The following is a 14,795-nucleotide window of genomic DNA, read 5'->3' on the forward strand; positions in this document are numbered from 1 at the left end:
AAAAAAACAGGAAATTCACTGTATTATTTTACAGATTACTTTTATTTCTCTACTTTAAGTGTAAATGCCATAAAAATACAGTAAATTACCTTTTATCAAAATATTAACCATTAATAAAGGTTGTAATCTGTAAATGTATTTGATTTTACTGTAATTTGACAGTAAGTATTTGGCAACCGTTGCTGCCAGACATTTACCGTTTTTTTTACAGTTTTCTTTTTTACAGTGTAGGCTCACATCTCCAAACGGACAGATTTCAAACGTTCTCTCTCTCCCCCTCTCTCCTTCATTATCTCATTTTCTCTCTTTCATTTCACTCTCTTTCATTCTCTCTTTTACCCCCTCTCTCTCTCTTTCATTTTCTCTCATTTTCTCTCTTTCATTTTCACTCTCTCTCTCCCCCCCTCTCTCTCTTTTGTTCCCTCCCCTTTTCTCTCTCTTTCATTTTCACTCTCTCTCACTCTCACTCTCGATCTCTATGTCTACCTCTGTCACTATCCATGCACACACACACACACACACACACACACACACACACACACACACACACACACACACACACACACACACACACACACACACACATGTATATATAACATCTAGTTATATATATATATAATCTTCTCTTATGTGCTGGCACAAGCACTAACATAGTGTGGAGTGAAGAGATAACACATAATATCGGTATTGATGTGAAGATTTTGGTATCGTGACAACACTAGTTGCTATTATCATGGAGGCCTTTTAGCACGGTGAGCTGGGTTGGATAAGAAAATTATCTTACAGAAAGTTAATTTATAAAATATGTAAAGGGAGTTGTTTCCTGTGAAAAGCTAAATGTAAAAACGAAAGAAAACGAAAATGTAAAAAAGGTAGATTTGGGTCGACATCGTCAGACGTCAGACTGATAATGGACCTGTCTCAAACCCTGCCCTCTTTTCTTGATCCTCCAATCACAACTGTCGCTTACCTCGGACAAACCAAGTTTGTCCGAGGTAAGCGACAGCTGTGATTGGAGGATCAAGAAAAGGGGCAGGGTTTGAGACAGGTCTATTGCCAATCGCGTTTGGTTTTATTTGTCACATATAAGGAACATGTACATTACAGTGAAATGCTTGATTCTGTATGAGCCCCCTGGGATTGTGCTTCATACAGTAAAAAGACAAAAGAACAAAGACCCAACAATATACAACTAAAGTACAAAATGCAACCAAAATGCTAAAATGAGGTAGGAATGTAGTGCAAATCCTTTAGTAGTAAATAGATTAAATGTGGCGTAGTGTTAAAAAGTGTTTAAAGTGTCTAAGTGATTGTGTGCATGTGGTTGTTGTGTGCAGTGAATATAGAATGGATGGGTTAGTGTTGCGTAGAGTCATCGAGCATCCTGATGGCCTGGGGATAGAAGCTCCTCTTGAGTCTCTCTGTACCGGCCATGGGACTCCGGTAGCGCTTGCCTGACTGCAGCAGTGCAAAGAGGCAGTTGTTTGGGTGGCTAGAGTCTTTGACTATTCTCTTAGCCAAGGCCCTGCAACGCCTGGTGTAAATATCCTGGAGAGTGGGAAGCCCACTCTAAAAGGTGTGATCTTGTTTGTAATATTAAGCTAGTACACTAGTCAAAGAGAGTCTGTTTGTGAATGGTGTCAGGTGTAACCTTTATGCACCTTATAGTGGATAATGGCAAGTGAAAGCAGCGATGAAGGTGACCGGAAAAGCCTAAGTATCAGTCACTCCAATCAATCTTTGAGAATGTAGTGGTCAGCCAGGCAGGACCCTTCTCATATTCTGTATCCTGAATACGAAGTTCTTCCCTCAGGGAGACGGTTCAGAGCAAGTCATAATAATAATAATAAACTTTATTTGTATAGCACCTTTCATACAGAAACTGCAGCTCAAAGTGCTTCACAACAGAAAAAAGAAAAACCCACTTTGACCCTTCGAACCTCCCACTCAGGTCAAACCTCCCTCTCAAGGCGCAGTTATATACTCGTACTGGCATCGCGTCCCGCTCTTATGCCATATCGAGATATACCTCATCTCCTGTACCTACTGTACTCCATGAACGAAAACAAAACACCCATGCACCTAACCAGGCCCCGCCCCAGTGGCTTACTATAAGACACCGGGCGTGGTCACCACTCGCCCTTCCTCTTTTTCGTTTTCCATCATGGCGGTTGCAACGCACCCTGTGTAACTAGCGTTATGAAGTGTAAAGAGAAATTGAACAATGCCGGAGATTTGCCAGCCCCTGGAATCTTCGGCATGTTCCAACGGCGCTCGTATGGGTTCTCCGGCTCTGCAGCTGGATGCATCTCGATGCATCTTCGCGTTGAGTCTGTCCTGGTGTTTCCTCGTCTTTGGCAGTAGTTCGAGGGACGACGTGCGATGTGTAGCTATCGAGCTAACTCGCACCCAGGTAGGATCTGTGCCATCAGGCATTAACGCTGGTGTTAGTAATACTGCTTGTTGTTCTGTTAGACAACCGAGTTGTGTATCGGGGCAAGGGGCAGGATGTCTGGGTAAACGTCCCTCTGAGTTGGATGTTTTCCAGGCTATCCTGGAGCGTGCTGCTAATACTAATGCTATATGCTGGGTTACTGTGTTCTGTCCCCGCTGAGGGATGTCTTTCTGAAAGGTCTTCCCTCCTCTTAACCATTCATGCTGACGGTCAATCGGTGTTTACTGTTGGGAGTATTGCGGGGCTTGTTTACCTGTTTCATGGGTGAATGGGCGGAGGTCTAGGACTGGTGTGCTTTTTGTGAATATTATCAATGGTATGCGGGACTGGTTTCTCTGGTCCGCATCCCCTTAACGTTGTGTGTATGGGCTAGCCCATTCTACAGTGTATTGGTTCATTTATTCATTAATCCCTTCATGGTGCACACCACAGTGGAGGTTGCTGGTTGCAACCACCACTGGTGCTCCGTGTTTATGAAGCAGGTGGCATCAGTCCTTTGCCTCTGGCATGTTGAAACAGTGCCCCGCCCGGCCGACGCCATGAGGTGGGTCGGCCCGGCGAGTGGCTGGTGGGCTGTTAAGCCTGTACCGCCACGGTATAGAATTGGCAGCGATTAGTGACTTTGTTCGACTTGCTGTTTTTTCTGTCAAAAATGGTGTCTGGTGGCGGGGCCATGAGGGCCAGCCGACGTCGAAACATCGCGCGAGGTTGTTGACGTTATTAGCTTTGACCTAGCCGCAAGCTATAACCGCAGGGAGGGCTAGGATGCTGTCAACGCTTGTTTACAGACATCTTGGTTGGATTAGTCTTCCTTTGAGGGGGTGAGAAGTTAAAAAGAATTTTTCCCCCCTCAGGGCTCCCCTCTCCGCAGAGGATCTTGGTCTTCCGCTGGAGCGCGGGCGGTATTTGTCCTAGGCCCCACACCGCCTCACGCCGCGCAGCCAGAGGTGAGAGCACGGCCTCGTCAGCGACTATGGTGAGGCCCTCGACAGGCGGCCATGTTTCCCCCGCCAGAGGTACCCTGGGCGTTGAGTCAACAGGTGTCCACAAGGCCGACAGCCTTGGTGGCCGAGGGATCGGCCATATTGGATGAGCACGGCCTGAGCACAGCCCGCTTTACGATCACTCCCTCCCCCAACACCGGCGGAAAGGGGGCTCTGATTTGTTTCCTTTGGCTGCGGGCCGCGAGCCTTCGTTGAAGCGCATGCGGCCCCACGTTTCGCTTCTCATGGGGACAGGGGCTGACACCCAGTTGATGGCTGAGCCTGGGTCTGTCCGTGAGAATGTTGTGCTGTCAAGCGGCTCCCACACCATAAGCTGTGTTTGGTTGAGCCTGGTGTTACGTCTGTCAACTACAAGTGTTGTCAGCAGGGGGGCTCGAGACCTTTTTTGAGGCAAACAGTGCGGGCTTCCCCGACCTCGCCTTCGCCAGGCCGGGTATCACGTTGGTGCCTCCCACTCCTGAAAGATTGGCAGTGGTCTCGCAGGCGCGCGTGATTTGGGTGGTAGTAATATCACTGCAGGGCTACGGTGTGTAGGAACCCATGGGGGCCTCACACCTTGCATGTCCAGCTGCAGAACAACTCCTCAGCATGTTCTGGAGGGGTGTTCAGTGGGGAAGCTTTTGTCACCTGGTATGATGTCAGCTTCCCCCGTATCAAACCGGCCCTTTCTGTTGGGGTCCCCCCTTGGGTGCGATTGCCTCGTGGGTTGTATCAGGGACCGTTATCCCGATTCCACGGAACGCCCTGCCCGCACGGTTGGCGGGTTCAGAGTTGGCTACGCACGGCGGGAGGGACCGGGCTGCCTATCTACAGTTCCTTGCGGACCAGCGCCGAATGGCGGCGGGTGCGCTCTGGGAGCATCATCACATATGGCTTCAGCAGTGCCATATGTCGAAGTGGATGGAGAGAACGCTGAGGCAGGGACTTGTATTTACACAACCCCACCCGTTTTCAGGTTTGGTACAGACCCTATTGTCAGGGTCACCAGCAGTGACAGCTCTGGTCAACGAGATCCAATCTATGTGGACGAAGCAAGCCATCGTTGTGGCGTTTTCCTCCCGGTTGTCTCTGGTGCCCGCATTTTTTGTTCAGCATTTTTTGGATCGTCTCCTACTTGTTGAACACTGTCAGGTGGGGGCCTGGTTCTCCTCCATAGACCTGTAGGATGCATATTCGCATCCCCGATCTTCCATCCTAGGTCTTACCTACGCTTCCTTTGCAGGGTTTAGCGTATGAGTACCAGAGGCTGCCGTTCGGCTTTTCTCTGGCTCCCCGCATCTTCACCAAGTGCGTGGAGGCCGCACTGGGGCCTCTGCGTCGTCAGGGGTTACGAAGTGTATTCTGCCCTGACGACGTTCTGGTCCTTGGCGGTCAAGGTGGATCGTCAGGTCTCATACCAGGCAGGTGGTGGAATTCCTACCAGCCTGGGGTTTGCTGTAGACTGGAAGTGGAGTACTCCTCTTCCCAGTCAACGGGTGGAGTGCTATGGGCATCCCTCTCAGAGCCTGTTATTGACACGCTCGAGAGGTTCCATCCTAGGACGGTTACGGCGCTGTCCGTGATACGCCTGCTCTGTATGATGGCATCTGCTCATTCCGTGGTCCCTCTTGGCCTCCTCTTCACCCCGGGAGGAGGTTACGGAGGTGGTTTTTTTTCCAGTATGGAAATAGACCCGGTGAGAGGCAAGTGGAAGCGGCTAAGGTTCCCGTGTCAGTACAGGGGGGTCCCCATGGGCAGTAGGCTCTCACACGTCACGTTTTCACCGACGCCTCCCTCGCTGGAGACGCGTCGGGCCAACGCAGTAGGGGGCAGCTGGCAAGCCATGCTGCCCGGTCTGCGCTACGTTCAATGTGTTGGTATTGAAGGCGGTCCTTCTGGTCCTCAAACGGTGTTTGATCAGGACGGACAATACGTCGTATATCGACAGACAGGGAGGAGTACGCTCCCCCCGTCTGCACCGGGCGGCTGGCTATGGGCGTTCTCCATCTGCGCAGCCTGAGGGCTCTCCACATCCCCGGCAGGGTGAATGTGGGTACAGGTGTGATGTCGCGGGCGGTCCTCACCCTGACGAGTGGGGATTACGTCCGGACATAGTCAGGCAGGTCTGGGACCGATGCCGTGGCCACCTGGGATTTTTTTCCCCCCATATGTTACGTACCCCCGTGGGGAGACGCAACACAAGGCCACAGACAGGGTAGGTGAGGGTGCAGTGACACAAAACGCCAGAGACAGATTGAAATAAATAATAATATTTATTTCACAAATGAGGATCAGCAACACAGAGAGCAAAGAGGACCTACCAGTGAGCACCAAATCAAATATTAAAAGGAAACAAAAACCCACCCCCCCCCTTTACAGGCGCGGACGCCCCAAAGTACAGGTGGTGGTGCTCACTCTAAAGCTGGTGTCTTTAACAGTAGTTCTCCTACGTGATGCAGAATGTAGACCCAGGGTATCTTCCTGCCCTCAATGTCCCTGTGTGCGAAACAAAAGATTAATAACAAGAAAACAATCACCATAGGCTGGGTGACAAACAAATATACAAAGGATTAAGGTTAAACAGAAATGTACTACAAACACCAAAAGACACAAGGATTCCAATAAAGAACTATTCACCAAATAGTTCTTACTCAAAAGCACACAGCTCTACAAATACAATAATGCTCCAAAAGCCACAGTTCTACAATAAGGCTGAACACAAAATATGTCTCCTAACTAACTAACAGCACAAAGTGCCAGAGCCTTCACCAGCTCTATTACCACACAAACGTAGAGAGCTCTACCTACAAAAGCACAGAGACATAGTTACCACCAACACACAGACCAAACGAACCAGGGAGCTAACTAACACTGAAACAAAAAGGGTATATGAAGGGAGAGTGGATGTTGATTGCAGAATGAGTCTCAGCTGCCGCTGCACCGGGGTGAGTTGCTGATTGACCAGCTGCTACTGCAACTGGGAACCTGAGAGTGGGATATGTAGACACAAGAGGGAGACAAGACAACAACAAACAAAACATGCCTATATATACAACATAAGATACATTACATTTACATTTACATTTACATTACTCCCTCTATATACATACATAAGGACACCGTCCGTAACACCATACATCTGTTAGGTCAGTTGTTGGGGCGGGTATGTTGAGGAGCGCGGGACTTGGTCGGGAGCGCCGGGCCGGGGCTCAGCTGTGTGGTCCCCGGCCCTGATTCAGCTCTTGGTGGCCCCGCTGTGGCCTGTTCCGTGGTCACCGCGGGCCCTCTCTCAGGCACACGGAACTCTGTTCTGCCTCCTGTTCTGGGGCAGCCTCTAGGCTTGGCTGCTGACAGTGTGAATCTGGTGGGGATGCGTCTTGACTATTCTGTGGTTAACGCTATCCGGTACGTGCACGCTCCGTCCTCTACCACGGCTTACACTGGGGAGTGGCGTATGGTCGAGTGTGGGGGCGGAACATTGTTCAGCCACCCTCTCGTGGAACATTCCTGCTTGGCGCTCTGCGTCTCAAGCCTGTGGAACGTTCTCTGTCTCCGAGTGGGTGCTCCAACTGGTCCTGGGCCGGTTGTCGGAGGCCCCGTTTGAGCCTCTTGAGCAGGCGCCATTGGATATGCTATCTTGAAGACCTCGTTCTTTTTGGCCATCACCTCCGCTAAACGTGTGGGTGAGCTGTGTGCTCTCTCGGTGCGGCCTACGTGCCAGTCTATTCGGCCGATAGCGGTGCGACTCTGAGGCCTAATCCAGTCTTCGTGCCAAAGAATATCCGGAGCTCTTTCGCTCCAGGGATATTGTGGTTCAGGCATTCGTCCGCCTCCTCACGCTAGTGAGTTGGAGGTGGGCCTTCACCTGTCGTGTCCTGTCCATGCACTAAGGGTTTACCTCAGGACTCTGGCTCTCAGGGCTTCCGTTCAACTGTTTGTTTGTTACGGTGGCCCTTGCGCGGGTGAGGCACTGTCCAAGCAGCACCTGTCACATTGGTTGTGCGGGGGCGTTGCCTTTTGCTGCACGTTGGCTGGACAGGTCCCCCCTCGGGCTGCTGCCCTGTTAGGGGGGGCCTTGGTTGAGGACATCTGTGCTGCGGCCTCCTGGTCCTCCCCGGGTCCCTTCGTTAAGTTTGACCTCGTGGACATGACTGGGGGTTCTGTCTCCCAGGCGGTTCTGAGGTCTGGGACCTCTCCTGCGTCCCGCCTTTGGTGGGCTAGCAGGGGTGTGTAGGTGTGTGCCACGGGGTGATGTGTCACATGTGGTCTCGCCTGTGCTGTGCGTTTTTCAGGGGTCTCTGGTTCCCCCTTTTTTCGCACTTTGGTGGAGTTGATTGCCACCCCCCCTTAGTTAGGACGGGCGGGTGGACGGGACTCCCCTCCTCCCTGGTAGTGGGGCTTACGGGCCCTCAGGGGGTACACTTGTCGGGTCACGCGTCCGCTCTGTCCCATATCTCATAATGGCAAGAGCGAGACGCGATGACCAGTATGATATATAACGAAAGGTTATCCTATAACCTAGTTATATGAATACTGGCAGAGCGTCTCGCTCTTAGCGCCCTGAGGTCCCTTGGTTGGGTTTTCAATGTTGGAAACTTTTTTTCCCGAGGAAGGTAGAGTGTGACCATGTCCGGCGTCTTATAGCAGGACGCGGGGGCGTGGCCTGGTCACGTGCATGAGTGCAAATTGCTTGTTCATGAGCACAGTAGGTGCTAGGAGATAAGAGTTACATAATGGCGAAGAGCGAGATGCTCAGCCAGTATTCATATAACTAGGTTATAGGATAACCTTTCGGTTTTGCTCTTCAGCCATCGACACGACAGACTCAGACTGAGGTCATATTGCAAAAAAACTGACCTGTATCTGAAATCACATGTGAAAGTGGCCAAAATCAGAATTGGAAAGATCAGATAAATTTCTTTATTAGTTGTCATAAAAAATACAGAATACTTTTCTATGAAATGCTTTTTTCTGTTATGAGCTCCTGGGAGTGTGCTAGATAAAAATAGATAAAAAGTATCAAATAGAAAAAGTCAAGTACGTAAACAAAAAGTGTTCAGTCAATATACATATATACAATATACGATACAAAATAAAAAAAAGTGTAACAGTGAGGTACAATGCAGAAATGGGATGAGGTGCAATGAGGTATGAATTTGAGTGCAAATCTCTACCAATAAATATAAAGTGTGTTCAAGTGTCTAAATTGGGTAAAGTGGGTGCTACGGTGAGTGTGTACATGTGGATGTGTGTGCTGTGAGTGTAGATGATGGGCTGTTACATAGTGTCATTGTTGTTGTCGTTGAGCAGCCTGATGGCCTGGGGATAGAAGCTCCTTCTGAGTCTCTCTGTAGTGGCCATGAGACTCCGGTAGCGCTTGCCTGACCGCAGCAGTTCAAAGATTTGACAGATTTGATGTGATGTGTGATGTTTGTGAAACATTTTGCCAGCAGTGTGAACGTAGCCAGAGGGTACCCTGCCTTTAGGGACGAACCAAGTGAATGACCTTGCATGGAAATTTGTCTTCATAGTCCGTCTTGAAGTGCTGCAACCTGAGTCTGGAGGGGTTGGGCAACAGGAAATACAGCGGAGTCCAGCAGGCCATGTAAACACATCCAGTCGCTTCAACTATATTTCACACACCGCTGGGTTTTATAGGCGTTGCTGAATTCCACTGTCAACTCACAAGCTGCCGGGAGGATGGCGCTCTGTCCCTGTGTTCAAGGTGGCACGACTTTAGCCCACGGCTTCGACCTCTGCCAGGGCTTCCGTGGTTTTATTGAGGACGTGTTACTCAGCTCAATTCATTTAGGAGATTCCATTGAGTCTGTTCCACCAGCCTTGAGAGAAAAACCAGACCCTAAAGCTCTTTTATTGACAAAAGCCAGCTTCCACTATTGTGCCTGATATTCTGGAATTGTAGACAGAGCCTTTTGTGTCCATAAAGCCACATTGTACTCCGATACAAATATAAAACAATAGCGACCCTGTGCGTGTGAATAGAGGAGAACACCGTTTGTTTCCATACTCTCTCCTGTCTCCTCCTGATGCTTTCACGCCTCACTGTATTCTGGTATCTACGTCGGTGCAGGTCACAGGCCAAACGGGGGGGGGGTAGGAGAGAGAGAGACGGCGGCGGCGGCGGCTGTGCCAAGTCACGGTAGTCGTCGGGTTTCCAGGGAGAGGGAAGAGACACTGGCATTCAGACAGCAGCCTGCAACGTGGCAGGGACCTCACAGGAAACAGCAGGACCAGCACGTTGTCCTGTAGGTAGGGAGCAGGCAAGCGTGGCATACTGTACTCCAATTAGTCCTGAGAGCAGGCGGAGGAGGTCTGGGGGGGAGGAGGAGGTCTGAGGGGGAGGAGGTCTGAGGGGGAGGAGGTCTGAGGGGGAGGAGGTCTGAGGGGGAGGAGGAGGTCTGAGGAGGAGGAGGAGGTCTGAGGAGGAGGAGGAGGTCTGAGGAGGAGGAGGTCTGAGGAGGAGGAGGTCTGAGGAGGAGGAGGTCTGAGGAGGAGGAGGAGGTCTGAGGGGGAGGAGGAGGTCTGAGGAGGAGGAGGAGGTGTCAGAGCAGGAGGAGGAGGAGGAGTGAGAGCAGGGATGGAGGGTAGCCTCTTAACGGCGTAGCGTTAGACAGCGAGGTGAGGGTGAGTCTTATTAACACGCCTCACATCTCTGTGCAGGAACAGAAGTGCTTCACATTAACGTCAAGCGCCATCTGTCTGAACGGTGTCACAGCCTCCAGCATCACTGTTTAACGCTGTCTTTCTATAACAGTGCCTTCCCTGGGGGCTGAGGCTCATCCTTTATTCTTATTGGATTTATTTAACCTTTATTTAACCAGGCAGGTCAATTAAGAACAAATTATTATGAGGTCATGTGATGGTTAGACATGATGAGGTCATGTGATCAGAATGATGGTTAGACATGATGAGGTCATGTGATCAGAATGATGGTTAGACATGATGAGGTCATGTGATCAGAATGATGGTTAGACATGATGAGGTCATGTGATCAGAATGATGGTTAGACATGATGAGGTCATGTGATCAGAATGATGGTTAGACATGATGATGAGGTCCAGAACTCTGTGATCAGAATGATGGTTAGACATGATGAGGTCAATTAAAACACACACCAAACAAACAAAATAAAATGACAAGAAGGTATGTAAGACATGAAGAAGAACAGACACATCTCTCTGAGACATCGGATCATGTTGTTACAGTGTGTGAAAGAATGTCAGAGGGAAACAGACAGGAGTACACCAGGGGTGACAGTGGCTCAGGAGGGAGAGCAGTCGTCTGGTAATCCGGAGGTTCCCGGTTCGATTCCCGCTCCTTGAGCAAGACACTTCACCCCTAACTGCTCCCGATGAGCAGGTTTTGGCACCTTGCATGGTTGCCTCCGCCATCGGCGTGTGAGTGAATGGGCAAATGTGAGGAACAAATTGTAAAGTGCGTTGGATAAAAGCCCTATATAAATACAGTCCATTTACACCTGTACTTGATGTTTCGCAGGACTGTCGAGAGAAAGTGACTGACAAACACCTTTCCTCGGCTTCTCTCATATTCCATTTCTCTACTCCAACCCTCTCTCTCTCTCTCTCTCTCTATCCCTATCTCCCTCTCTATATCTCTCTATCTCTCTTTCTCTATCTCCCCCCTCTCTTTCTCTCTCCCTCTCTTTCTCTTTCTCTCTCCCTCTCTTTCTCTCCCTCTAATTTCTCTCTCTCTCTCCCACCCTTATCTCCCTCTATATCTCCCTATCTCTCTCTCCCTCTATCTCCCCCCCTCTCTTTCTCTCTCTCTCTCTCTCTCTCTTCTCTCTCTCTCTCTCTCTCTCTCTCTCTCTCTCTCTCTCTCTTCTCCTCTCTCTCTCTCTTCCCTCTCTCTCTCTCTCTCTCTCTCTCTCTCTCTCTCTCTCTCCTCTCTCTCTCTCTCTCTCTCTCTTTCTCTCTCTCTCTCTCTCTCTCTCTCTCTCTCTCTCTCTCTCTCTCTCTCTCTCTCTCTCTCTCTCTCTCTCTCTCTCTCTCTCTCTCTCCTCTCTCTCTCTCTCTTTTTCTCTCCTTCTATCTTTCTCCCTCTATCTCCCCCCTCTCTTTCTCTCTCCTCTCTCCCTCTCATTTTTCCTCTCTCTGTCTCTGTCTCTCTCTCTCTCTCCCTCTCTCTCTATCCCTCTCTCTCCCCTCCTCTCTCTCTCTCTCTCTCTCTCTCTCTCTCTCTCTCTCTCTCTCTCTCTCTCTCTCTCTCTCTCTCTCTCTCTCTCTCTATGTTTCTCTCTCTCTCCCTCTCTTTCTCTCCCTCTCATTTTCCCCCTCTCTCTTTATCCCTCTCTCTCTCCCCCCTCTCTCTCTCTCTCTCTCTCTCTCTCTCTCTCTCTATGTCTCTCTCTCTCAGGTGTGGTGTATGCGGAGGTGTGTCGGCCTTGCAGGGTCATGGTGTTGGTGAACCCTCAGAGTGGGCGTGGCCAGGCTCTGCAGCTGTTCACGAGTCACGTCCAGGTCATGCTCACTGAGGCCGCCGTGCTGTTCACCTTGGTCATCACTGGTCAGTGAACGTGTTTATATACAAACACTCTCTCACACACACACACACACACACACACACACACACACACACACACACACACACACACACACACACACACACAGTCACACACACACACACACACACACACACACACACACACACACACACACACACACACACACACACATATTAGCTATAGGGAGGTGTAGTGGTTACGTCATTGCTGTTTCCGGCCGGTCCACCTCGCTTGAAATCGCAATGTATTTCCCCATTGCCCATCTCTAAATCGTCTCGTTTAAAACAAATAAAGCTGAACATTTGCATGGTGTACCTTTCTGTGAGTATTCATCCACAATCTATAGCTCAACATGAAAATATTCGCAATTAATCGTAAAAATTATTTCAACCAAAAATGCTTAAACAATAATGCTAGTGATAGAAGGGAACATATTTTGTGCAAAATGGAAAGCTTTCCAATGTTCATGAGGCAGATTGTTACAATAGCCGATAATCCATTTTCACAATGATAAATCCCTATACGGGTGGACCTCGCGGGCGGGTGCAACGTGACGGCAGACTACACCTCCCTATACAGCAGATCTGTATTCCATACCAATGGACCTGTCTCAAACCCTGCCCCTTTCTTGATCTCCAATCACAACTGTCGCTTACCTCGGACAAACTTGGTTTGTCCGAGGTAAGCGACAGTTGTGATTGGAGGATCAAGAAAAGGGCAGGTTTGAGACAGGTCAATTCTGTGATTCAATGAAAAACATCTCTTGTCCCGACCTGATCCCAGTGGAAGTTACACAAAATGTACTCTGTCCTCGTCTCGTTCACTTATTCTTTTGTAACAGTTTTCCCACTGATAGGTAACCCTTTCACTACCACACTATAGAAGGTTAATAATAACCCTTTCACTACCACACTGTACTGTGGTGGTGAAAGGTTAACCACCCCCTGAAAAGTGCATGTGAACGCATTTAATTTTTTTTATGTTCTGGAAACATATTTTGGCTAAATATGCCTTGTTTTACAAATGTGTATACAGAAACAATTCCGTTGCTTTTGTTGATAATATTCATTTATTTCATTGATAACATTGTGCTGTAATTTCATTTTCTAATACATATGCATGATCAAGTTCAACAACGTGTGCTTCTATTTTGATATTCCTTATTTCCACATTGAAATGGACGCAATACATTAAGTGTGGGGTCGCCATAAAAAAATCCAAAATAAAGTGGGGTTGTGGTATAAAAAGTTGAGAACCCCTGCTTCCCACACCAATGTTTGCCTGGTAAGCAAACTGCAGGGGTCCAGGGAGTCACTCACCAGGGGCTTGAGGGTTAACCCTTTCACTACCACACCACCAAAGGGTTAACCCTTTCACGGCGACAATACAGAAGGTTAACCCTTTCACTGCCACACGACAAAGGTTAACCCTTTCACAACCACACTACAGAAGGTTAACCCGTTCACTACCACACTACAGAAGGTTAACCCTTTCACTACCACACTACAGATGGTTAACCCTTTCACTACCACACTACAGAAGGTTACCCTTTACCCGGTTGGTTAACCTTAGGATTAACCTCATGTGGTGTGGTAGTGAAAGGGTTAAATGAAGATGTGTGGGTTGTGGGTAGAGTGTATATCTGCATCACCTTCATTCCTGACCGAGGACAAGACACAGCTGCAGCCCTCGTGCTCCCGGTGGCGAGAGAGAGAGACTGCAGCAAAGGTGTACGTGAAGCGTGTGCTTCTCAGTGTTTTAGCCTGTATGAAACCATTATTAACCCTTTCACTGCCACTGTCGGTAGTGATGACAGTAAAGGGTTAACCTTCTGTCGTGTTGGTAGTGAAAGGGTTAACCTGCTGTCGTGTGGCAGTGAAAGGATTAACCTTCTGTGTATTGTCGCAGTGAAAGGGTTAACCGTTAGGTAGTACGGCAGTGAACGGGTTAAGGGGTCATCATTTGTATCTGTTTCTGTTTCAGCCTCTGGTCTGTTTCAGTTTCAGCCTCTGATCTGTTTCAGTTTCAGCCTCTGATCTGTTTCTGTTTCAGCCTCTGATCTGTTTCTGTTTTCAGCCTCTGATCTGTTTCAGTTTCAGCTCTGATCTGTTTCTGTTTCAGCCTCTGATCTGTTTCTGTTTCAGCCTCTGATCTGTTTCTGTTTCAGGCTCTGATCTGTTTCTGTTTCAGCCTCTGATCTGTTTCTGTTTCAGGCTCTGATCTGTTTCTGTTTCAGCCTCTGATCTGTTTCAGTTTCAGTCTCTGATCTGTTCAGTTTCAGCCTCTGATCTGTTTCTGTTTCAGCCTCTGATCTGTTTCAGCCTCTGATCTGTTTCTGTTCAGCCTCTGATCTGTTTCAGCCTCTGATCTGTTTCAGGCTCTGATCTGTTTCTGTTTCAGCCTCTGATCTGTGTTCTGTTTCAGGCTCTGATCTGTCTCTGTTTCAGCCTCTGATCTGTTTCAGGCTCTGATCTGTTTCTGTTTCAGCCTCTGATCTGTTTCTGTTTCAGCCTCTGATCTGTTTCTGTTTCAGCCTCTGATCTGTTTCAGGCTCTGATCTGTTTTCTGTTTCAGCCTCTGATCTGTTTCAGTTTCAGCCTCTGATCTGTTTCTGTTTCAGCCTCTGATCTGTTCTGTTTCAGCCTCTGATCTGTTTCAGTTTCAGCCTCTGATCTGTTTCAGGCTCTGATCTGTTTCAGTTTCAGCCTCTGATCTGTTTCTGTTTCAGCCTCTGATCTGTTTCAGCCTCTGATCTGTTTCTGTTTCAGCCTCTGATCTGTTTCAGCCTCTGATCTGTTTCAGGCTCTGATCT

The 14,795-nt window shown here is 48.9% G+C and overlaps 1 protein-coding gene across 1 annotated transcript in view; it reads left to right on the plus strand.

Moving 5' to 3' along the window:
• The window catches only part of LOC311240690 (sphingosine kinase 2-like), a gene marked incomplete at both ends in the record, with an annotated part of 48,818 nt that extends 34,364 nt beyond the window's left edge, over positions 1-14,454 (plus strand). The window contains 2 exons of the mRNA XM_084329263.1: positions 11,836-11,985; positions 14,408-14,454. Of these exons, the coding sequence (XP_084185389.1) occupies positions 11,836-11,985; positions 14,408-14,454 (197 nt within the window). The remainder of the gene's footprint in view (positions 1-11,835; positions 11,986-14,407) is intronic.
• Between the last annotated feature and the right edge of the window lie 341 nt (positions 14,455-14,795).

This window comes from Notolepis coatsorum (genome assembly GCF_963971535.1).
Source record: "Notolepis coatsorum genome assembly, chromosome: 14".
NCBI lineage: Eukaryota > Metazoa > Chordata > Actinopteri > Aulopiformes > Paralepididae > Notolepis > Notolepis coatsorum.